The sequence below is a fragment of the Quercus suber genome, unplaced genomic scaffold (genome assembly GCF_002906115.3).
Source record: "Quercus suber isolate HL8 unplaced genomic scaffold, Cork oak 2.0 scaffold_727, whole genome shotgun sequence".
NCBI lineage: Eukaryota > Viridiplantae > Streptophyta > Magnoliopsida > Fagales > Fagaceae > Quercus > Quercus suber.
In genome coordinates, this window is record NW_027070167.1 from 6,358 (window position 1) to 31,723 (window position 25,366).

General features: G+C 33.0%; 1 protein-coding gene across 1 annotated transcript in view; it reads right to left on the bottom strand.

Annotated features, from left to right (window-relative positions):
- The window catches only part of LOC112010374 (branched-chain-amino-acid aminotransferase-like protein 1), a 29,668-nt gene extending 5,392 nt beyond the window's left edge, over positions 1-24,276 (bottom strand). The window contains 29 exon segments of the mRNA XM_065766638.1: positions 1,048-1,128; positions 1,815-1,886; positions 2,018-2,101; positions 2,511-2,564; positions 3,836-3,921; positions 5,585-5,636; positions 6,305-6,391; positions 6,567-6,621; positions 7,396-7,496; positions 7,655-7,843; positions 8,044-8,146; positions 8,648-8,706; positions 9,630-9,767; positions 9,936-10,028; positions 10,235-10,306; positions 12,869-12,967; positions 13,801-13,932; positions 17,784-18,204; positions 18,428-18,498; positions 18,603-18,716; positions 19,059-19,115; positions 19,737-19,746; positions 19,748-19,806; positions 19,808-19,820; positions 22,614-22,701; positions 22,791-22,848; positions 22,972-23,100; positions 23,928-23,997; positions 24,126-24,276. Coding sequence (XP_065622710.1) covers positions 1,048-1,128; positions 1,815-1,886; positions 2,018-2,101; positions 2,511-2,564; positions 3,836-3,921; positions 5,585-5,636; positions 6,305-6,391; positions 6,567-6,621; positions 7,396-7,496; positions 7,655-7,843; positions 8,044-8,146; positions 8,648-8,706; positions 9,630-9,767; positions 9,936-10,028; positions 10,235-10,306; positions 12,869-12,967; positions 13,801-13,932; positions 17,784-18,204; positions 18,428-18,498; positions 18,603-18,716; positions 19,059-19,115; positions 19,737-19,746; positions 19,748-19,806; positions 19,808-19,820; positions 22,614-22,701; positions 22,791-22,848; positions 22,972-23,100; positions 23,928-23,997; positions 24,126-24,226 — 2,748 coding nt within the window. The 5' untranslated portion in view covers positions 24,227-24,276.
- Between the last annotated feature and the right edge of the window lie 1,090 nt (positions 24,277-25,366).

The window sequence follows — 25,366 nt, forward strand, 5'->3', positions numbered from 1 at the left end:
TTTTTTTTGTTTTTTTTTTTTTTTTTTTTTTTGTTTTTTTTTTTTTTTTGTTTTTACATAACACTTAGTTATTTTGAAAGTGAGATTTTGAATTTATATCAAAATACAATCTTGGCTATGGATTTGAATGTGATTATCAACTATTAAAACAACCCAAGATGAATATGTATAGACAATTTATTTGTTTTAATTTTTCATTGATTTATTATTTAGTTATAACATCAAAATTCAAGTAAATGAATATTTAAAGTTAAAACTGCCTAAGATGAATTTGTAAAGTCAATATATTTATATATTTAATATTGTTAAAAAACAAAAAGCAAAAAATATATAATAAAGAGCATAATGACGTGGAAGATGATAAAGCTCAATACAAAAGTCCAGTTAAAGGCAATTAATCTTAATAATTGAAAATGCATGTAGTCAATTTTTATTTGTTTGATCATGTTCTCTTTATATTGTTATACAAATTATTTTCTTTCATTTCGATAAATGAAATGTTCATTTTTTTTTTTGGAGAAACTAAAGTGTTCAATTTTAGATATAAAGTCTACTTTTTTTTTTCTATATATTATTTTAAATATTTTTAGAAATGTCTAAGAAATATGCAGTTCTAATCTAATATAGCTATATTAGCAAAAAAAACCCAATTAATAGTTCGAAACTACTCCTAGGATAAGAAAAATTATAAATAATAATAATCTCTTTTAAGAAAAGGAGAAATTTGGATAATATATTTGAAACTTAAATAGTTTAATTGTACTAAAAAAAATTAGAAAAACATAATGTACAATAACATAATTTTAAAAAGTATGGTTTGCCTAAAAAATGAATAATATCAACTAAAAGAGTCCAAATAATAAAATGATGATATATTTTTTGAGATAGATAAATGAAATATAATTTTAGAGATTGTTTTATTTTTGGGGAGAAAAAATTTATTTTCCACAAAATTTAGAGAGAAAAAATTATATATTATACTATAACTATGAAATAATTATCTATTTCCACACATCGCGTGGGTCTGCGACTAGTTAATATAAAAACCTCATCTGCAGTGTGGAATTCTGATAAGCTGATTCTTCGTTCCACTAGGACCAACTGTTCCTTTACCACAAGGTCCATGACCTGCAAAACCAGAAACAAATGGGTCATGTCATGCCAAAATATTACGATTTACCAATCATACATGTATTTCGGACAGCAGTTCAATTATTATTAGCTCATCTGTTTGTGAAAGAGGAATAAAGAAAAAAAAGTCAACACCTAGTCATGCAACCAAAGGTTAAGGCCAGCATGCAGTTCAAGTGGAACTGGTTCAGAAACCTGTTAATGTCACTCTATGAAGTAAAATTCTCCCAAAAACTTATCTTTTGTCCTCACAGAGATGCTCACAAAGTTTCTAATTATAGAAAAATTATAACATGTTGAATATAAGTACAACTACAAAGTTGAATTCAGGGTCCAATAGCATAAAAAACTTCTGTTCTGCATGTAATGTACAAAGACTATACCCTAATTCATGTTGACTTGATTTTTATAGTGAATCATATTTACATCTTTAATTGCCCCCATCCATGTCAATATCATAATGGATAGCATTCACTAGTCACCCTCTAATTATACAGTTATAGATTATTTCCTTTTCCAGACAAGATTGAGATTAGTTTAGCTAAATTCATTTTGACCAATATACATTGATTTACTTTGCATAATACTCATTTCCTATTTGAGATTTTACAGAAGGAAGTACAAATTTTCATGGTGCACAATAAAAATTGTTAGAATGGGAAAAGGAAGTATACAAAACTTACAGTTGCTCGAGTTATGCCAGGAAGACAATAATCAGCATGAGGTGTCAGAATATGACCTTTCTTCACTAAAAACTGCATAATTAAATAGACAAGTCTTTTTCAGTTTAAAAGATAACTTTCAAAATACATGCCATAGGAATGTAAGACTGCCTCATGTACATACAGATCTGAAATTAGAAACTGTAGAAAATGCATAAGCTTACAATATTTGTAGCATTTGTTTCTGATACATAACCATCCTTGTCAAGCATGATGGCATCATCAGCATTGGCATTATTACCCTCTATCTGCACCATACCAGAAGACTAAAAATCAGTATAAATAAAAATACAAAAGAAATACATCAATCAAAGTGACAAATACTACCATGGTACCCATCAAAAAACTATGGGTTTCCACCATGCATGCTCTCATATACTGAGTGAGTGGGGCTGTAAACTCTTACAAATCATATACAAAATTGAACTCTCCGCCCATTGGTTTATATTAGGAATACTGATGATCAAATCATACCACCCATAGCATTGATTAGATCATAAGGTAAACCCTGAAGAATTCCTTGTCCCCATACACTTTTATGAGTATGACGATGACCATTTATACAATAGTTGAATATCATCATAGTTTCTGCTCTCTCTCTCTCTCTCTCTCTCTCTCTATATATATATATATAAAATGTTGAGAATAGGACAATACCTTTGCAAGTATGTTGTTGAGCAGGTTATTGTGGTGAATCTTTGAATCCAAATTCTGTTGATAACACCAAAAATCCAGAGTTGGAAGCATGAATACAAAAGTGCATCAATCAAATAAAACCTTTGGTAGTTTTGAATTATGCTTGTTCATTCCCACCTTTAGGGACCACCATTGAGAATAACAAATAATGAATAGTAGCAGAAGATAACCAAATTGCTAAGCATAAATCAATACTTCAATGTCAGCAGTAAAGAATTTTCCTAAGACAGGGTGTCTTCTTAAGGAGAGAGGTTTGGTGCCATAATTTTCTGAGATTTGATGAGGAATATTTTCGAGGAACCATCTTGGTTGAACTTTGCAATGAAAAGACACAGGAAATATATTTTTCATCTTCTACATTTGAGCGGAAACTGGAAGCTTGGGTTCCCATTGAAAAAGTATATGGAGCCCAAAGTATACTAGAAAGGTTACATTCTTTGTTTGGTCAGCTGCATTGGGGAAGCTTTTGACAGTGGAGAACTGTTGTGGGACAAAAATTATTGTAGTAGATCGGTGTTGCATTTGTAAGGCACATGTAGAAACAGTGGGCCATTTTCTATTCACTATTTGGTGGCTAGAGAATTTTGGAAATTAGACTTGGGCTGGAATAAATGGGTAATTCCTGACAGTAATGGATCTGCTTGCTAGTTGGCAAAGGAAGTAAGATCTGGCTTCATGCTATCAAATTTGGAAGGCTATTCCATTATGTCTAATGTGGATTCTTTGGAGAGAAAGGAATAATAACCAACATTTGAAGGAGAAGAGCTCTAGGTAATTTCACAAAAGGCTTTACTCCTAAGAACTTTGTATGTTTTGAATTAAAATATCATCCCGCATAGAGTCCTCTTCCTTTATAGAATTCGTTGATCTTTTAAATTTCAGCTTGCAATTTTTTAGGAGTTGTTAGTATACTTCCTGTGTACTAAAATACTTTTCTTGTCATAATAATGGTTAAATGATTAAATTCATTTCCTAACAGCTTAAACTTTTGGGACAAGAAATTTATCATGGCATCATAGCAAGTGATCCAATGTTCAAACCATGACTTCACTCTACCTCCCAATTAAAATATTAAAAATTCTCACATGTTGGACCCCATTTATTAAAGGGAAGTTTGGTTCCACGTGTTAGAATAATGGTTAAATGATTTTAATTCACCATTTCCTAACAACTTCAACTTTTGGGATAAGTGGTACTTAATCACTTCTCAAATAATAAAACTACCTTCACTTACCAAATTAATAAATAAATACAAATATAATTACTTATCAAAAAAAGAATCTTACATTTGGTGAATTACGACGTGTGGTAGCAGTCACCAGAGTTATACCATGTGTATTATCATAGACAGGGGGCTTCCACTCAGGTAGCACTGCAACAATAAGTACAGCATAGGGAAAGCACAGTATTGTAACAGCAAATGCTATTGTTAAAAAATGATCATTGTACAATAATTAACAAATGAGAAGGGATAAAATCCTAATATCTAATGAAAACAGTGATTTACGATGGCTAGTTCCATGCTTGCAAACCACATTCTCAACACTTCCAAAGCCCAATGCCAGCTCCAATAGCAGATTGAGAATGTTAAACAGATGCAATTCAGGACAACATACTAATTCATACTTGCAGAGATCCTATATAGCACCAAGGAAGTTCACAGAGAAGCTCATTATAAGAATTTAGTTTCCAAACCTTGATTAAGAATTGTCTCTAATGCCCAAGGCTAAAAAATCATTTTCAAAACTCAAAATTTCAGAAACCTGGGTGGGTCTCCATATCTCCTCAGTAGTAAAGCAGTTATCAGAGCAGCCAACAAGCTTGTCACTTGCAAGTAAAATTCAAATCATTGTTTAAGAAATCTATTTCATATTTTTCAAATTTTAATGGTCTCAAATTTTAATGGATCCTCCCCAAAGTTTACATATCTGCACGAGAAAGTAAGACAGGTTAGAGGAGAAGGGCATGGTCCTAAGATTGTCAGTCAACCTATATAGTAGAAGTTCCCTATCAGGGGAGAGACACCCAAGGAGGCCACCAAGAGCCAATTTATATACATGTTAGGACACCACTCCAACCCAAAAGCTTAATCTGATGGGTTTAGATCCAACTATGCACATCAACTACCCTACCCACTTTCTTACTATTTCTCAAAGTGGAACCCAACAAACGTACACCCACAACACTCACCAACTACAGAAACATATACATTCCATAAAAAATAAAAAATAAAAAGTGTCAAATGAAATAAATTTTTAATCAAATCTCAGTTAGAATCCTAGAAGATAACCAGAACTTCCATGTTTTTGAGGCAGGTCTGAAATTTTCAGGATACTGCCAACTCAAAAAACAATTTGGGTGGTTAGCTTCCCTTGTCTACTTTAGAAAAAACCTAGTAAGTGATGCAAAACACTTCATAGAATTCTATTGAAAATAAAGACTACTTTATATTCAAGATGATGAACACAAAACATCTTCAAAAATTACCAGAGCATCAAGTTGAAATTCTAAGAGAGTATTACTCCAAAATGGAAATACAATGTGTGAGACCCTAAGCCTGAGACCAGTCAAATAATTATTGAATCAAGAAGGATTTCAAATGATCAAGAGATCTCTCAAAATCCTCAAACATACAGCTATTCTCCTTCCACACTATCCACATCAAGCAAGCTGGCATCAAATTCCATATAACCGAGGATTGTCCTAAACCAATTCCTCCAACCAAATAATAGCATTGCAACTGACAATGACATCACCCACTAAAACCCAAACATCCTAAACACTTTATTCCATTAAGCATGGGCAACATCATAATGAAGAGATGATTCGCTGGTTCTCCACTACAACGACACATACAACACCAACTTACTAAACACTTCAACAAATATTGGTTTCTCACAAAAGCAACCTCAAGCAATTCAAAATGATACAGGGTTGTGTACATATGGGACAAAAATGCAAATTTTATAGAGGAAAATCAAAACTGACGTAGCAGTATTTGTTGTAGTTGCAGAGAACCATGAATTCACTCTTACCAATCAAGGTGCATCCATAAAGATTGAATGCTGGACTCATGCCCGAAGTAACCTGAAGAAGATAAGTTAGGTTTTCGTAATAGAACCATGAAGTGAAGAAATTATTACAATGTCCTATGAGCGTGCATTTATAAGCAATACCCAAAAATAAAGAAGATACTTAAAACTTCTTGACTTCAAGTTCTTAAATACCATCACCACCCTGCTTCAATATGATCATTTTTTTTTTTTTGATAAGTAACGAAAAATTATCACCATGATTCTTTCAATATGTACAAATTATCACCAGCAACAGAAAAGTGTTCACCAAATAGCTTATATATGTGATAGTGACAAATATCCACATCAGCACATTTGATGAAGCCTCTAGGAGGTGTCATCCATGTGAAGGTTTCAAAACAGGTGCGCATTAGTTTAGGGATTAAGGTTCCTTCAACTATGAATTATGAATTTGGCCAGTGCCATTGAATTATGAATTTTATGATTAATAAAAGGTAACTCCATAATAAGAATGAATGGGGATTTTAAAGAATTCTAAATACACCAACACATGGAGAAAACAACAGTTCTTGTGACACAATGTTTCACTACTTATGTAACAACTGTTAAAGAGGTATGTTGTGATTCTGATTCATAATAAAAGTGGTGCCATTATGGACTCATGTGAAAGTGATAGTAGTGAAAAAAGTTGTCCCTAGCATTTCTCAAGAGAGAATAAACCTTCTTGCCACGTGTCAGAGATAGTCGGATGTGTGCATTATCAAACATTCCATTCCTAATGAGAGTAGTGAAGATGGCTTCTTTGACCTGCAATAATTACCAAGATGAGTGAAGCAACTTTGTGGAAACTACATGCAAAAGAAAAGTGAGCAAATATCTTTTGCTCAAGACCCAATAAAATAAATTTTACATGACAGATGGAAGCAGTAAAGGCATTAAACAGATTATCATAATATAATAATAATCATTTCCACACTCTCACCTCTTCCCGAGTTGGAACATTGATGAAAGCCAAAGCCTTTGCCGAGTCAAACAACCTAATGAAAAGGAAAGGAAAAAAAAACACACCACACATAAAAGATTACACTAGGCATTGCTGGTGAAAGGAGCCCAGGACTCAAGATGGAAAATTACCTATTCATATAAGTTCAAAGAAAAATAATCATAATGAGAATGATGAAGATACAAATGTATATGATTATTGCTTTTGGAAAAGGAATTTATATAACCTATAGTTCCATTACATTTTTACATGAGAGTAAAAGGAAGTTATCTTCCAAATAATGCAGCTGGTAGAGAAACATCTGTGGAGTATGCCCAAGAAAAATACAGGGAGAGAGAGAGAGAGAGAGGAAATTGGAAAAAAGAAAAGATTCAAGATGCATAATTCTAACGAATTCTACATGGCACAAGCTGCTCATGCTCCCAAATCCTTTTCCAACAGAAATATAAATTTTAGAGAAGACAAGCAAGTGATTGAAACACAAATCCCTTCATCCATAATAACTTTTCTATCTAAAATCCTGCTTAAATGGATTATGAACTTCAATTTATTTGTCAAATTGGCTTAAAACAAAAGCATCATTAACATATTTTTTTTAGACATTGAGACACTAACTATTTTGCCCATAATTGTTTCAAACTTTTTAAATTAATATCCCGAATACAGCATTCATGAACTTCAGTTAATTTGTTGAATTGGCTAAAACAAAACATCATTGATATTATACTAGATCAGTCTGAACCATAAATGAAGTACATCCTAGTAATGCATCACTTTTAGTCAAACTTCTCTCTTTTCTTTCACTAACCTGTCTAAATGCTCATCAAGCTTAAATATCTTCCCACTGTAAACTCGAAGACCCTCCCAAACAGAATCACCGCCTTGGACAACAGAGTCAAACACAGAAACCTAATTCAGATCACAGAGTAAGAATGAGAAACCTAGAAAATCTTTGCACTTTTACACATAAATTAAAAGTTCAATACGCTGAGTAGCAGATCTTAACATCCTTTTTATTACCTTTTACCTATCAAAAAAAAAAAAAAAAACCACCAGTATATGGGTACCTTTGCACTCTCACGGGGTAAAATCTCATCACCAACCCATGCAAGCAGCTTCTCATTTGCAGGAACTGGAAGATCAGGAGGAGGTAAAGAGGAATTTATAAGGGATGAAGTCTGCTTCACATGGCGCCTAAGCGAGTTGTACAAAGGCAGACTTTGCTCCAGCAATTCATAGAGAGAAAAAGGAAATGGCTGAAAAAATATTTTTAGTTAGCGCATAAGCTCAATAATATCAGATGGCAAAGCTTTAAATATCTATCAGCTTGAATATTATTTTAATGCTTTTGTTGCTTTTATCTATCTCAATCTATAAAGAATTTATAACAAATTCATAGAAAATCTCATTTATTTGTAAATTTATGTAGCAGTAATATAGGCAACAAACCACATACCACAGGATACTTTTTTGATTGTTGAAATCCTGTCGATATATGTACGCTTTTATACCACCATGGGGCCCAAATGCCATCAACTGGCTTTGGACCAGCTTCCCATCTGAAACTCATCATGCACACATTCAAAAATCATTATTTGAGGAAAAGAAAGGGTTAACAATGTCAATGTGTATGCAACATAACCATAACTTGCTAGATGCATTAAACAAAAAGTTTGAGGGACTAATGGATAGAGTTCCAAAGGAACCCAATATTATAAGAAACAATTAATTTTCATGTTAATAATGAAAAGAATAGTACTTGAGGAATATGGACAAGAGGAAGGCCAAAAAGAAAGTTGCATAAGATAGGAACTTAAGACTAAATTAAATATATGTCCATGAGTGTAGTTTAATGGGGGAAAAAAAGTGAAAAAAAAGTGAAAAAAAAAAAAAAAAAAAAAAAAAAAAAAAAAAGGAAGAAGAGGGTTTGAGTTCTTTAATGAGTTTAACTTACAACTTTTTATCACTTTTATGAAGTTCATCTAGCTTTGATCAGAAAGAACAATTAAAGTAGACTGTGTAAAACTATTTAACTCTCAAAGTGAATAGATTTTGCATACTTGAGCATTGCATCTTGAAAGGGAATTTCCAAGTCATCACAAAGACCACGCAAAGTAGCCTGAACATAAATAACATTTTATATAAATTAAATATAGGAATATATTGATCTGAAAGATTAAGTAAGGTCTCTGCAAATAAATGAACAGCAAGCACTGTACAATGGCAAAAATGTGCATATGGAATGATTTAATACAAATATGAATTGTGTGTGTTTGTTTGGGGGGGGGGGGGGGAGGTGGGGCAAAAGCCATAAAGTTAAATAATTTTTAACATCACATGAAAAAATGCCAAATATGATTAGTCTAAACTCATAGAAGACGTAAGGCCATGCTTTAGCAAGAAAGCCATGTTGATTTTCAAGTCTTAAATATGATCAAATTCTTTCCATAGAAATCCTCCACTATAAATTCCTAGAGATCATTATGAAAATATCATGTTCTTGTCTTTCACATACAATGCATTTAACAGCTCATAAAATATGAAGTAAAAATTTATAAACGTAATATTTTCAGGTAAGTCACAATTATTCTTTTTTGCTGACTAGATTCCATGCCTTTATTATTGTTGCATAGATGGCCAATGAGTAAGACAAGTAATTCTTACTTAGAAAGTACTCTTTAGGTTATCTCAGAGTCAAGGGTTTTCTTGAAAGAATGAATTGTCAAAGGACTTCAGTTCTGTAGCATATAGACAACATGCAAGTCCTTCATGCAAAAATAAGAATAAGGTTTCTTTTATTTGAAGCCAAATTTAATAATACCAAAGCTTGATAATCCACCTGGATTTTCTTATTTAAGCATGATTTCTATTAAATATGTATAAGCTTAACATTCTCCATAGGACCATTCCCATAAAAGCTTAGAATAGCACTCACAGAATTCCAGAATGAGTAAAATCCACAAGCGATGTGCAATTATGTTTAAACTTGATGCAGAGAAATTGCTTCATGATAAATCATGCATAGTCATATAGCTATATTACCTCAGGATCACGCTTAAGATCTGCTGCATCAATGACTGTTGGGGCCCTTCCCAACTCACGGAGCTCATTGTATATGGAGACTAGGTCTGCCAAACCTAACTCAAGAAAGGTCGGAGACACAACCTTGTCAAACGATGGCTGAAAACACATACCAGATAGAACATACAGTATATCTATCAGTGGCAGGAGGAATAAGCAATCAGAATGAGCAAGGCCATAAATTATATGATTATAGGAACTATTTGCTTATATCATTTGCAGATTGTGAGGCAAATGACAAATAAATAAATTACACAAGCATCTTACCAAAATATCAATGGGATTTCGAATCAATATAAAGTGCTTTCCTTTCTTCATTAAATCATTCGGCAAACCATAGAGCCGTTCTTTTGCAATATGCTGTAAACAGTGAAAGTGTTGACTATTGATCATATTATAAAAATCATGAATTTGATATTGAACTATTCTAGTTACGGAAGCATCATAAAATTTTGCTGATTTTTGTTGACATCTTTTGTTGAATTTTCAGTTTCTTTATTTTTATTTTATAACATTTCTCTATTTTTATTTTCTGTTGGTGGGGGAAGGAAAAGCTTGTTATTTACCTTACAAAACCGGTACTTCTTTCTTCCTGGGCCAAAAATGACCTCTTTAACAATCTTATTTCCATCAGATTCCTACTCCAATCAAACAACATTAATTTAACTTGAATGTAAGAGAAGAGAGAACACAATATATAATGAGAATAAATGACAATGTCTAAATGTAATTGAGGACATTCTAAATGTAAAGATATTAAGATGCAACACACCAATAGATAAGCAAATGAAGGAAGAGCTGTCATAAATCATTATAACCCAAATAAAGAAAATAAGTTAAATAACATGATCCAACCTAAAGTAGAATGATAGAGATCAGGAAAACTCCTGTCTAAACATCAACTTGTCCCACCCTTGACTTTTTAGCTAAAAGAATTTAACGTTTGAGAAATAACACTTAGTTTGACATACTTTAGCTTAGTGATAGAATAAGGCTTCTTAGATAGATTAGTATTTTTTTTTTTTTTTTTTTGGGAGAAGAAGATAAATTAGTATTGTTATTTTTTTTGTATTCAAATTAATTCATATGTTTTAGGATAAGTGTGTTACGTCCACAACATTTTCATAGCAAATCATATGTGACAAGTAGTTATTGGTTCTAATTTAAATCAATAACTTAAAATTTTAGAATAATTTTGCAATGGAAATGAATGAAAAGAATAATTTTATAATATTTTTCCCTTCCCTTGTTTGAAAGTTTTAATGAAGGGAATGGAAAGTCTATTCCCTTCCATTCCTTTGTTTGGGAGTTGAGTTTAAGTGAGAGGAAATGGAATGGGTAAAAAGGAACACTCATTCCTCTCAATTCCCTTAAAACCTCAAATTTTCATTCCCCCCGAAATTAGGAGGAATAGGAGGAAATGAAATTAGATTTAATGATTTTTTTACTAAAACTCCCAAATACCCCTATATATTCAACCCTTTATTTTAAAATAGGGGTTTAATAGTAATATTTTCATAAAATGATTCCATTTCATTCCCTCTATGTTACTCTCAAACAAGATTACTTACATTCCATTAATTTTCATTCTTTTATTTTAAAACATCCAATTAAGATTACTTAATTTCATTCTGTTCCATTCCTTTCCTTTGCTTAAATACATTCCAATCCATTCCATTCCTTTCATTTCAATTCTCTAATAATCATTCTATTCCATTCCATTTCATTCCCTAGACATAGCATTGTGAAAATGTTGTGGACATAGCATTTCTTTCTAGGATAGGATTGTTCCTATTTTTAGGATTTGTTGATGAGTTTATCTCATTATTTTTTTGTTCGTTGAATACATTAATAAGAATTAAGCAGAAAATTAACCCAAAAATTATATTCTCTTTCTCAAGTTTGGGAGGCTAGTCACCTCGAATCAATTAAATTATTTTTTATTTTTTTTCGAATCATAACATTTGGTATTAGAGCATTTCAATCCACATTTCCATCAAAAAAGGCCAAAACATCTGTCAAACCCACCATTCACTGTTTTTCCACTTGGTCATCTCCACATCAAACCAACCCTTTTTTTTCCAACCTGACCCATTACTCCCAAAACGTCACCCAGCCCATTTGCTAAAAAACCACAACAATCCCCATAACCGTTCCACCAAAAAAAAAAAAACCTTTGTAAAATCAGTTTTTGCATCAAGCTCAAAGTTCATCATGTCTAACCCATATCATAGTTTCGATCCCAAGGAACAACAAACAATGTCAGAGCATATCAAGAGAATGTTAGAGATTCTCAAGGTCATGTCCCAAAGCACGGCAAGGATGCAAGATTCAAAGGATCAAATAATAGAGTTCTTAGATAAACAATCCAATGTAATTTTGGAAATCAAAAGTTCAAGGATCCCATAAAATTTTGGAGAATCAAGGTGATGTACTCCAAGCATCACCAATAATTCTAGTGAGTAATATGTTGGAGGATGCCCCTGCTATAAGCAAGTGAAGATCAAAGGATTAATGAAGAGGAAAAGATAGATCAAAGGGATCTTCTAGTGATTTTGAATAAGCCTAGTCTAATTTCACACATTGAATTTGTCATTTCGGACGAGTTCAAAGATGTGAAAATCAAGGCTTTTCTATTTACAAAAATGTTTAAAGAACTGGTGCAAGTATCCATGGTTCGAATTCTTATCCTTCAACTATTTAAAATTCAAGATCGAGTTTTCTCCAATTGGGGGAGAAGGATATGGTGTGAGCAAGCATCTATTTCCATGTTTCAAAATCTTGATGACAAGATTCATCTTAAAGGAGAAGGGAATTTTATAACCCTGGATAAAATATTTGAATTTAGTTTAGTAATAGAATAAGACTTCCTAAATAGATTAGTATTGTTATTTATTTATATTCACATTAATTCTTATATTTTAGGATAGTATTGGTTCCTATGTTTTGGGATAGGATTGGTTCCTTTGTTTTAGGATTTGTTGATGAGTTTATCTCATCCCTGGCTATTTATGTATGTTGAATACATTAATAAGAATTAAGCAGAAAATTAACCCAAAAAGTCTATTCTCTCGCTCAAGTTTGGGAGGCTAGTTACCTCGAATAGACTAAATTATCTTTTATTTTTTTTCAATTATCTTTTATTTGATGCACATGGACCACTCAGCCCAGGACAAATGTATAGTGTTTCATTAACATACCATTTTGGAGAGTAGCTCTTCCTTGTACGGCCTATCAATGCCTGTAGTCCGTAGGAAAAATGCATAGAGTGGTTCATCAAGCACTTCCATGTCATCTCTCTTCAACAAAGCACATAACAAAACCATAAATAAATAAATAAATAAATTACATTAATAAAGAAGAAAACATGTTCTAATTTTTCAGCAAGCAAGAAACAAAATTACAAAATGTCAGCTATCCATCAGGGCCTAAATGACATTAGGATAAAATGCGCTCACAAAGCCCTCTCATAGTAACTACCATTATAACCAGTCCTATTCATTCATGTATAATATTCTACATCAAGATGAACAATCAGAAACGAAGAAGAGAGAATGCAACATAAATAGCACAACATAGATTTTATTTTTTTATTTTTTAATTGTTCAGCTGTGGGTTAAAATCAATATGTATTCTTCTTCTTATTTTTTTATGGTGAAAATCAATATGTTCAATATTGACAAAAAAAAGTGCATAAGTCAAATTCAAATTACCTCAATTTCATGCCAGTCAACTTACAAATATTGCTTATCACAAATGTCAATTTTGCATTAAAAGAAAATGGTTTTTTGATTTCTTTAATCAGTACTATACTGAACCCAGATGTCAAAAACAAAGATTTTGTACTCAAAAACCCACCTTTTGTTTCACTATGTTACACTAAAAAACACACACACAATCAAATTCAAAACAAAGTCAAACCCAATTGTTTAGAGCACAAGGGAACCCCACACCCAAAAAAAAGTTGGGCAGTTGAGAGAAGGCCTAAACGAAACCCCATTAAAGAAAACCCAGCTTCCAACTCAACAACAAAAAAAAAAAAACACTGCATTGACTTCCTTTCTAAGCAACCAAGCAGAGAGTGAATCTGAAAGAATAACACAAATGTGAGTGAAAAGCAAACCAAACCAACCTGGGCAAAAGAGTACATGAGGCAGGTACTGAGTGATCTTGGAGCAGACCATGAGTGAATCACCTCCACCTCCTCCATCTCTTCCTTTTGCTCTGACATTTTCTTCTTGATGATTATGATGATTGTATTTCTCTGTGGTTTGTTTGTGTGTTGCAAACAACTTTGAACCCTGTGAGTGAAATAATAATAAAAATAAAAATATGGTTTCAGTTATCAAAAATATGGCTTTTTGTGCTATATGCAGTGGTTCTCTTCTCAAAGTAAACACAAGCTTGTGGGGCTTTTGCAACCTTTGGATTCTTATGCAAAAAAATTTGTATTTTTAAAGAACGTAATGCCAGCAGGAATCTCGGTTTCTGTCTCCGGTTAATTTTCGTCTAATAACATGATGACATGCTTTCACATAGAAGAGTTGCAAAATAATATAAAATGTTTTGTCAGAATCATATCCTCTTCGGCTATTCTTACGTGGCAAAATGTTACTGGTTTTCACAAGTATTACATCACCTTTTTATCCATCAACCACACTTGCCACCTAAGATTTTGAAAATTGTTAAAAACGTAGTTTTATTCTCAAGGTAATTATTAAATGGCCAGGTAACTATTAGTTAAGAGTGTTTAGACCAGGTCGACATAACTATTAGTAGGTTATCACAAAAATAAAAAGACATAATTATTAGTAAGAGTTTTTAGACTAGGACCCATGTATTTAGACATACTGGTTACGTCTAAATACATTACACAGCACAAGATTGAAGTGCACTTATTCTCTTCAAAGATAATCAAGCTCTCGATTTAAGCCCGGTTTTGTCTAGTTAGAACAACGTATGCACAAGTTATAAATAGATCTAGAAAGTGGGTGAAAGGCTCTTCATTTTTTGTAATAAAAATTGTGTATAAATATCTAATTCAATATTTGCTTCAATGCATTTCAAGATTTTAATCCATTGATCACTACACTTAAAAATAATAAAAGAGTCTCTCTTCTTTTAAATGGGAGATTATACATTGGACTAACTATTTATCTTTCATATTAACTCTCCATTTTTATATTTAAGTCACCAACATTTATTCATTTTAATTGTTTAATACGAAAATGCTACCACATTTTCCTAATAGGAAGAAATTATACATAATGAATTTTATTTTATTTTTTGATAATTTGATATTTGAGAAACATGGTGATTTGACTTTGATAATTGAGAAACAAGGTGATTTGACTCTGAATGGCCAAACATTTTTGTTGAGAAGTGCCACTCTTGGACATAGAGATGGCTACTCTTTAAAAAAATATGAGGAATATTACTCCTTAATAAAAGAATTCTAATAAGAGATCTCTAGTAAATTCTCTAATAGTTGAATAAAAGATTTGGAATTCAATTCCTACCCACACCAAAAATCGATGGATATCTTGATCTAATGATAAAGTGCTGTTATTAAAAGCGAATGACATAGGTTGAAATTCTTAAAAAAAAAAAAAAAATCTAATAACTACTCCTACTCCTTGATCTTTTTTTTTTTTTTTTTTAATTCATAAATAGATAACACTCGTTGAGCAAATACCACTTGTAGAAATTTGTTTTAAAAAATGATATTTTTTATTTTCGGTTATAAAAAATATATAATTTAAATTTTTTCATCTTTGAAAATAAGTTTTAAAAAGAGTTTTCGGAATATATAATAAAACAAAGCATACGATTTGTAGGGGTAAAGGCCCAAATCCAGTATTGGGCCTTGGGCCTTGGCCAAGAACACAGGTGATCTGAGGACGATTAAATAGTAGTAAGTGGTTTAAGCTCATAAATTCATGAGCATGATATTAATGGGAAGGTGGTCCAAGGAGGAATACCTCCTCGGATAAACTAAACACGAATCTGACGTAGATCCTAATGATTAAGGCGACCTTCTAGAAAGCTCCAGTGGCAAAGGCGTATTTCTCAAGTGTACCAAAAAGTAGAAGTTAGGAGATGTCTAAGGAAAAGCTGCTGCTATCGCATTGAATGCCCTACAGCTAACTTTCTGACCACATTTATGTGGAGAAGACCTCTAAATAGTGTTGTCTTGGCTACTACAACTCACAGAAAACCAAAGAGAGTGTCTGATGGGCAAGCACTCAAGTAGTAGCTTGGATGATCAATAAATGGAAGGCCATGATCACTAGGAGGGAGATATATAATGTAAGAGACCCAGAAAGAAGGGGGATCGGAAAATCAAGAGAGAAACACTGTAACAATCTAGAACCAGACTTATAATCAAACTTCAAAAGAAATACATAAGAATCAGCCTCCTCAAACTTCGCCGAGGACGTTTTTTCTTAGTGAAAGTTCGTTATTTTCCTTTTTTAGTCATCAAGATCTGTTTACTTATTACTTAACTCATTAAAACCTAGTTTTCCAACCTATTCTCTACAAATTTATTTCTTTGGGTTTTTTGGACGTAAGTCCATGTACCTTTTGGGTTAAGAGTTCAAATCAGATCCTTACACAATTCAACTTTGATTTTAAATTTTAAATAATTTTTAGAAAATATTTTAGTTTTAACCAAAACTTCAAGTATTGCTAGCCTTGGTTAGCATGTATTATTTTTTTAATTCAGGGTTGTATAAAGTATGGAGTTTTTGTTTTTTTGTTTTTTTTTTTTTTTTGGATCCATATAATTGGCTAAGTTATTCTCACATGAACAATTTTTTAGACATGGAAAGTGATCGGTTCCAAAGACTATTTCTAGTTCAACTTACTTACTAGCTTTCAGCAACTTTCTCAATTAAAATAATTAAAGGTTAGCTTATTTTTTTAGTCCCATTTCTGTTTTCCTCATTGCAAATGTCCAATCAAGTCTATTTTCCTCCATAAACTATTTTGCTATTTTGCATTAAAAAAGTCACCAACCAGTAATGATTAAAGCATCAAATTATAGGTATACCGTAGCATCCTTCTCCACCAGCCTTGATGTGTATTGGCAAACACAGCAATCTTTTCTAATATGGAAATATCTGCTTGTAATCCACTCTTTTCTACTTTCCATTGATAAGATTTGAATATAGGGTGATGCTATTTGCAAAACTTGTGTTGATTACTTTTGTTAATTCTTTTTTTGTCAAATCAACAGTGAATATCAACCCTGTTCATAAACTTTTGCAAAGCATTGGTGCAAAAAGCATTTTCCTTTATGACAAATATCATACTCATCCAGTTCATCCAAAAAAAATATATCATACCCATCCAATGTCATTAAACACATCTACCAAGGCTGAGTGTCTTGTCTTTTGTGTGATGGAACAGTCTAATGAACAAGACAAGATCTCCTGCTGTTATTAGGACGCTTGTTATATTAGTTTTGAGGCACACATGTAAATCACCATCGGAGAATAATAAACAATATAATGATTATATCACATTATTATTTAATTTAAAATTTATTTTTTCTATATATTTAGTACGATGACCAATAATTTATTTACATCAAAATTGCTTTTAAAGAGTTTTTCAAGTGGATGCTAAAAGCAAAATCAAGTGACTATGAACAGCAATTGAAATATCCAATAATATAAGTTTAAAAAGTAAGAAAATAAAGACCAAAAAAAAGCCCTCAATTCTTCAACCCCATTAGCTTAAGATATGCATTTTAGAACAAAGAGACCAAATTACCTCATTCTTTAGCCCATACATGTGTTTAGGAGTAACAACGTGATTACAACCCCCATCGCACCAAAAATAAAACCAAATTCAACTCTCCTATATTTATATATATATATATATATATATATATATATATCGTAGGATTAGGATACTGGTATCTTACAAGTCTAACATGGTTGCAACTCAGAATACAACAAATTTTGTTCACATGACTAGAAAATGCCAGCTAGTTATTGTCAATGTAGCAGCTATTTAAAAAAATAAAAATAGTGTGTACGAGGGTCTGAATAAAATGGAAACACGACACCCACAAAGTTATTTGCATGAGAGAGCAAATAGCCGCACATTGGATCTATCATATGACTGCATGTAAGGCAGCAGATTGAGTGGTTTGTGTGTTTCAGTGAGGTCTGTAATGGTAATGTTTGCCTGGTCCACCAGAGAGAGAAAATGATTGAATGTGTCAATATTGCGAATAACAGAAGCAATATAAGCCACGGGACCTTTCCTTGACCCAGTATTTGAAGTGCCATTATATATTATTTTGCCTCCATTAGCATCAAATCCATTGCCATTATCATTAGCATTAGCATTCCCTTGAAGAGAACCATTAAATTTACCATCCATACTTTTACTATCCAACAAAGAACCCTGGCAACTGTCATTCCGCTTTGCAGATGATGGCATCTTCTTGTTCAAAAGAATGGCGAGTAGTCGAACAAGATATGGGAGGCATGCTGGATCATATATTACATCTGCGCCCAAACTGGAGAACGAGGGAAGTAGCACTGATTAAGTATCAAACAGGCTGACAATTGAACATATTAAATCGCAGTGTTTGGCAACTTGATCTCTCACCATGGAATCAAAAGTTGACATAATCATCTGATCAGATTTGTCATCTATTTGACATGGATATTGGTAAATGGTACGCTGTGCAAAGAGCTCAAAAAGTCCAATAAGTCACAAAAAAACACATAAATACTCACATAACATCTGGCATGAAGTCTTGGAGCTCATTTTCTGATGCAGATTCCCAAGGCAGATGAATGCATTTTATCTGAGATTTATAGTGTGTTTTAGGTTTTCAGCTACTACTGATTTAAATCAATTCCTATGTGATCAATATGATAAGGTATTTGATTCATTGTGACCATCACTCACAGTATTTGAATCTTCAGTTCTTCCTTGCCTATCGGTATCAATGCTGAAATTGTTCGACTCCAAATTAAGCTTCATGTTCATCAAAGTTGACAGGTCACCATCACTTACTATAACCTGTATGTATCAAACATAAAACTTTCAAGGGTGATTAACCATTTACAATTTTTAGAAAATGTGTTGGCAAAATAAATCTTCTCATGGATCAGAGGGACAAAAATTACCCCCAGAACTTGGAGAGAAAGAAACAAACAAGCTTGGCAAACAGCATGTTTCATAGGTTTTCAGTCACTCAGGCTTTGAAGGAAAGAAACTAAAATCTCAGAATTTCCATCATAAAGAATCCAATTTCAGCAGATTAGCAGATTTTTATATGTCATAAAACCACTGTAAAAACTACAAACAGATTTTTTTTTTTTTTTTTTTTTTTCCAATGAGATTTAAATTTTGAAAACATACCTTGGAGGCTTCCACATGGGCAAGACAAATGCCAACCAAACCAACACCTGAACCAACCTGTTTTTTAAGTTTTAGGCCAAAGAAAGAGAGAGAGAGAGAGAGAGAGAGAGAGAGAGAGAGAGAATCAACCAATAAGAACTCTACATTTATACAAGACAAGCAATATGAGGAGAAAAAAAAAATTAACATGCCATGAAAAAAAGGGCAAATACAAGTGTGTTTTTTTTTTTTTTTTTTTTTTTGGTGGGGTTAAATAGGCAAAGACTAGATTAATGCAGTTTAACTTATACATTAAAAGCGAAAAACTAGGGGAAATATGTTTGGATTGGAAAAATAAATCTTCCATGATGTTTTGGCAAGAACATTACCTAAATGATAATCTCATAGTTTTTTTATTTTCTTTAGATACGATAAGATTTGAAACTTAGTGTCACTCTATGAAATTGCTTTTATCATTAGGCAAGAGACACCAATGGTTTGTTTTTGGTAAGGTGGAATTTTAACCCGGTCCCTTATTTGACAACAAGGATTGAGCAAAATGAACCACAATCTTAGAGATTTAGTATTACAAGTGCATCCAATACAGAAACTCATTTCTAGATCATTCATGAATCTAAAATGTACAGAAAAATTTGTAATTTGAAATAGAACAGACAGATTCTTGAATAGAAACCTTACCTCAAAGCAAATTTATTGAGAATGATCCTGGAAAAGAAAGTATGAACTCTGATAGGAAAAGACTTGAAGGGCCAAAGTGCACAACTGCATAAACCAAGCAATTCTAATTTTAGATTAGTTGAAATGTTAATAAAAATAAATGAAACAACTCTTATAATTTTTTTTTTTTTTTTATAGGTAATAACATCTTTATTGATAATAAAAGTACACTGAGTTTACAATAGCAAACTCACTGCACAAAAACGAATACAAAACAATCAAAAGGAAAAGCTAACAGAATTAAGGAAATCAAACAAAGAAATACAATGCGTAAAACCCCAAATATGAGACCACTCAAACAATGTCCTAAGTAGCAAAGACTTCAAACGATCTACATGTCTCTCAATTTCCTCGAAAGTTCGGGCATTGCGTTCCTTCTGAGTTAACCACATAAGACACGCCAGTACCATATTCCAAACATTTGAAGAATGAATCCCCAACCAATTCCACCATGCAGAGAGAGGAGAAACAACAATCTTTTGCATCACCCATTGAACCCCAAACAATATAAAGAATTCACTCCACAAGGTATGAGCAAACTAAAAATGGAGCAATAAATGATCCACAGTTTCCTCTTCGCATTGACATGGGCAACACCAATTAACAAGAGGCAAAATCTTCTTAACAAGGTTGTCAATTGTGAGAATCCCACCCCTAGCAACTGTTCATAAGAAAAAAGCCACCCTTTTAGGTACTTGAACACATCTAATGCTCTTCCAAGGAAAAAATACCGACGGAGCTTCCAACAATGAATAATAGAAAGAGCGCACATAAAAAACACCACTACGATTCAATTGCCATATCATAGTATCATCACCCCCCCTAGGTAATTTGGACGAGATATGCGCAAAGAAATCATAAAAAAATCACCATGTCCCAGTCCTGAAATTCACAACGGAAAAGTAAATTCCAGCTTCTATCACCCCCATCAGGTGTAATATCAACCATATCAGAAATCCTAGCTTCTTTATCCACAACACAAGTAAACATTTCCGGATATAAATCTTTCAAAGAAGTAGAGCTACTCCAAGGGTCTTGCCAGAATCGAATACAAATACTTTTTTTTTTATAGGTAGAATCGAATACAAATACCCTCACCCGCTGCATACAACACATGACCAACGCTAGTACACCATCCACCACTAGCCTCCCCATATTTGTAGGCTATAACCTACCTCCATAAACGTGTGACCTCATTCCCAAAACACTAGAGCCATTTCCCAAGTAATGCTGGGTTAAATAGCCCAATCTTCTGGATCCCCAAACCACCTGCCTCCACTGGCCGCACAACCTTTTCCCAAGCAACAAGCGAAAATTTAAAAACATCCGTAGATCTCCCCCAAAGGAAATTCCTCTAAATCCTCTTTAATCTGTCCACCACATATTGTGGAATAGTAAACAAAGATAAATAAAAAGGGGGAAGGCTTGATAAAGTACTCTTCAATAAAGTAAGTCTATCCCCTTTTGACAAATATAACCGCTTCCAGCCTGAAAGCTTTTTCTACATCCTTTCAATAATAGAGTTCCAAATCAAAGAACCTTATAATGAGCCCCCAAGGGCATACCCAAATAAGACATGGGCAAACAGACAACCTCACAACATAAAGTACAAGCCAAAGTAGCCAAATTTCCAACCTCACCAATAGGCACAATCTCACTCTTACCAACATTTACTTTCAAGCCTGTGATAGCTTCAAAGAAAATCAGAACCATATGAATATATAATAATTGTTCCCTGGAAGCGTCACAAAATGAATAATACTAATCTTGGGTAGTTATTGACAGATCTGATATGATCATATGAAAGACACCAAACCATTGGATTGACAAACTCTATAGAACTATTATTTTCAATCAATAAAGTAAAGAATTTTTCACCAAACCAGTTTGGAGGAAAATTCGTCCAAGCTGCTACATTGTGCTTTAAATGGCCACCCACGAGTGTTTTTATTAATTGCCATGTGCCTTAGCCAAATGACTTAAAAAGTCATGTAATTAAAAGAAATGAGGATAGCCACATGAAATGCCTCGTAATGGATTGGAGAAGAGTCCTTCAAACCAGTTTTAAGGAAAACTTTTTCCTTTAAATAAATAAAAGAGGCCTCCATGCATGCATAGTTCTAGGACTTAGGACCTGCTTTATGGTAGCTGAGCTGGATTAATGACCTTGACATCATGTATGGGCCATGAACAAACAATCGGATTAGGAAACTTTAATTGAGACCTACTGTAGCGATGAATCCGTCAATGCTTTCATTGAATTGCTAAAAAATGTATTAATAATTCTAATTACATAGCATAGACCACCACTGATTCTAAGGAATAGTGACTGTTCGTATAACTGAATAGAAAAGGCAAGACCATTTGATCCATTTACCCCCCCCAGAAAAGGCAAGACCATTTGATCCATTACCCCCCCCCCCCCCCCCAAATTAAAAGAGAGAGAGAGAGAGAGCGAAACAACCCTTTTCATTCAGTTAACCAAAAGGAGGCTAATCCACTGAACACAGGCTCCTAATCAGCTGCCTGATTTTTTTTATTCTCCTAACCAGCAAATGACCCTTCTACCCAGCAGTTTAATAAACACAACAGGAACTCATTGCCTAATTTGTGATTTCTCACAAAGGATTTACAAACAGATCTCCTTATAATTCTGACAGATGCAAAGTGATAAAAAGAGAAAGCGCTAAATGACAGGGCAAGCCCAAATTCACTATAATTGAATATGCTTTTCAGTTTGATAGTTGTTTATACTCAATTGGTCTAATCAACAAATTCATCAACAATTTTAGTTTTGCAGATATCACCTACAAGACAGATATCATTAATGAAGCATACCCAGTATCTCCGTCAAGCATGTTGAGAGAACACCGTAGTGGGACCACCAGTTTCCCCAAGTTAGGACAACTTGGTAATTGAGAAGAACCTAGAAGTACCAAATTATCCACCCAAAACTAAGTTAATACAACTAAATTATAGACTTTATACCAAAATAACATGATTTAGAATTATTACCAGCAGGAAAAAGAAATGAAATGCATTTGCAGATTCTTCCTTTGACCACATTATCATCCTAGAGGGGAAAAAAAAAAGATCTTGTCAAACCCATTCAGGCAGGTAAGTTCTTAGAGAATAACATGTGCAAATAATTCAAATGACAACTAAGTTAAATAACTCCTCCATTGACCAGCAGTACCTTCAATGATGTCATGTAATAAGCATATTGTTCATATAATTCATCCAAAACAAGATCATGGTTCACCTCTATTTCAGCAATAAGCTTCTTCAGGAAATTCTTCAAGTATGGAGCATGAAAGTTTTGAGCCTGCATTGACCATTTGACTGAACCAAATTTATAATAGAGAAACAATGCATACAAAGGATTTGATTGCAGCTTAGAAAATGCACAACAAGGATTTTTTTTTTTTTTTTAATTGAAGACATGAAAGTAAAACTTCTGCTCTACTAATCCCATTCATGCAAAAACAGTACATACAAAACTGTCTTTGTCTTTGAAAACAGGGTTCAGAAAAACATAGAAAACCCAATTTCTTCAAAATTTTAAAGCTACTTCTTTGCCTCTACTTGTAGTTTTAAACCCAATTCTCCACTAATAAAGTGGAACTAGAAACCAATCTAACCTCACAAATCTTCATCAATTTTCCTAAATAAAGCTTTAAAAACTGACATTTAAATTTCTTCGTGAAAGGGCGGGAAAAAGCATTCTTGCCCCAAATTATGTTCATTTCCTTTCCCCACATTTTCAGAAAACAAATAAAGCTTAACACACCTAAAACACCATCCACTTTTTTCAGCATCCTTGCTAACAATTAAGCCACCAAGTTCTAAAACCCATTACACATATCAAAACCCAAGTCATAAAAACTCGTAAAAATAAGCACATAAATACAAAACAGTTACATTCAAATGCACCAAATAAAAGTTTCAGTTTGCAACCAAACAAAGGTTAACACCTAAAATTCAATCCACATACTAGCAATTAAGCCACCAAGTCTTAAGACCCATTACAGAAATAGAAACTCAAGTCACAAAAACTCATTTATAAACACATAAATACAATATCAATGTAAAACTTTGCATACAAATGCATAGAATATAAGGAATAGAGTTCTTTTTTGTTTTTGTTTTTACAGCTTTGCTTAAGCAATGGTCCCAAATGAACCTCTGTACTCCCTCAGTAACCGACCCTCCACCGCATACCCTACAATTTAACCCAAAAAAAAAAAACCAACACAATAGTATTAGAATAGGAACATGGGTGGCGGCGCACGTTAGCCACGTGCACCACAGTTTGCTAAAATATACCGGTGCCGGAAATTTAGGACCTACCGGGACAAGGAGATTAAGGATTCGGTGGAATCCATGGCGAGGAAAGCTGAGACCAGGTGAAGGCACGAAGGGTCCGAGGGATCGAGCTCTTGGTCCGCCATGGCTGAGATTCTCTATAGGGTTTTGGGTTTTTGAGGAAGAGAGTGTTTTTTTATTCATTTATTTTTAGTCTATGCTACAAGTCGTTTAGTGAGAATGAAAAAAAAAAAAATTTGCCAAGCTACTATTTTTGGTCCTCTAAATAATTGGGTAATTTTAATTTCATCCATACACGTTTCATTGCAATTGTATCAATAAATCGTCTCTCAACTCTCAAGTCTCAACTATTAAAAGTCTCTCAACTATTAATTGTATCAGTGTAGGCCTTCAACTTTCAAAAAAAAGAAGAAGTTAAATTATAAAAATAAAAATTGAATTGATTTTAGTTAAGGGGTTAAATTGATATAATTAATATTTGAGGATTCTTATTTTGAAAATTAATGGAAGAAGTTTTTTTTTTTTTTGAGAAACTTAATGGAAGAAGTTAACAAAGCTAAATGTATGACAAATGTACAAGGACCAAAATTATGATTTGATAATAAAAGTAACAGACTACAATTTTTTTACAAGAAAAAAATTAAATAAATAAATATTTAAGATACATTAAACTTTCTCACTTTCCATGTCATAACTCAAAAAAATGAGTTAGAGTAAGTGAAAATGAAAACAGATTTTAAGAGTTTCTGAATCATGAGTTATGAGATTTGGTGGCAATCTTGTAATTCTTTAGAGTCAAGTGGGTCTCACCTTTATGTCTAATCATGTCAAATGCTAGAGAAGTAATGGTCACCAATAGTCATATGATACTGTTCACTTTCAGCTTTAATGCTTTTCTTTTATTTTTCTTATTCACTCCCATGATGAGTGATGAAAATTGAATAATGAGTTATGAAAACCTTGCAAACCAAATATGGGGGGAATGGGCAGATTAACAACGTAAAGGCCAAGTATGTAGTAAGTTAGGCAAAGTTTTGAAGAATTAAGAAAAATAGCATCTCGAGATCCATATTTAAACTCGAGTCTTAAAGACTCGCTTTGCGAATATTCTTAGACTGAAAATGCCACATCGATCTCGAGTTTAAGAAACTCGAGTTCCATGCAAAAAAAAAAATTATTTTGATCGCCCCTATAGTGGCGTTTTTATGTCCTATGGTGATGTTTTAAAGTCCTATAGCGGCGTTTTCCTGCAAAATTTTTTTATA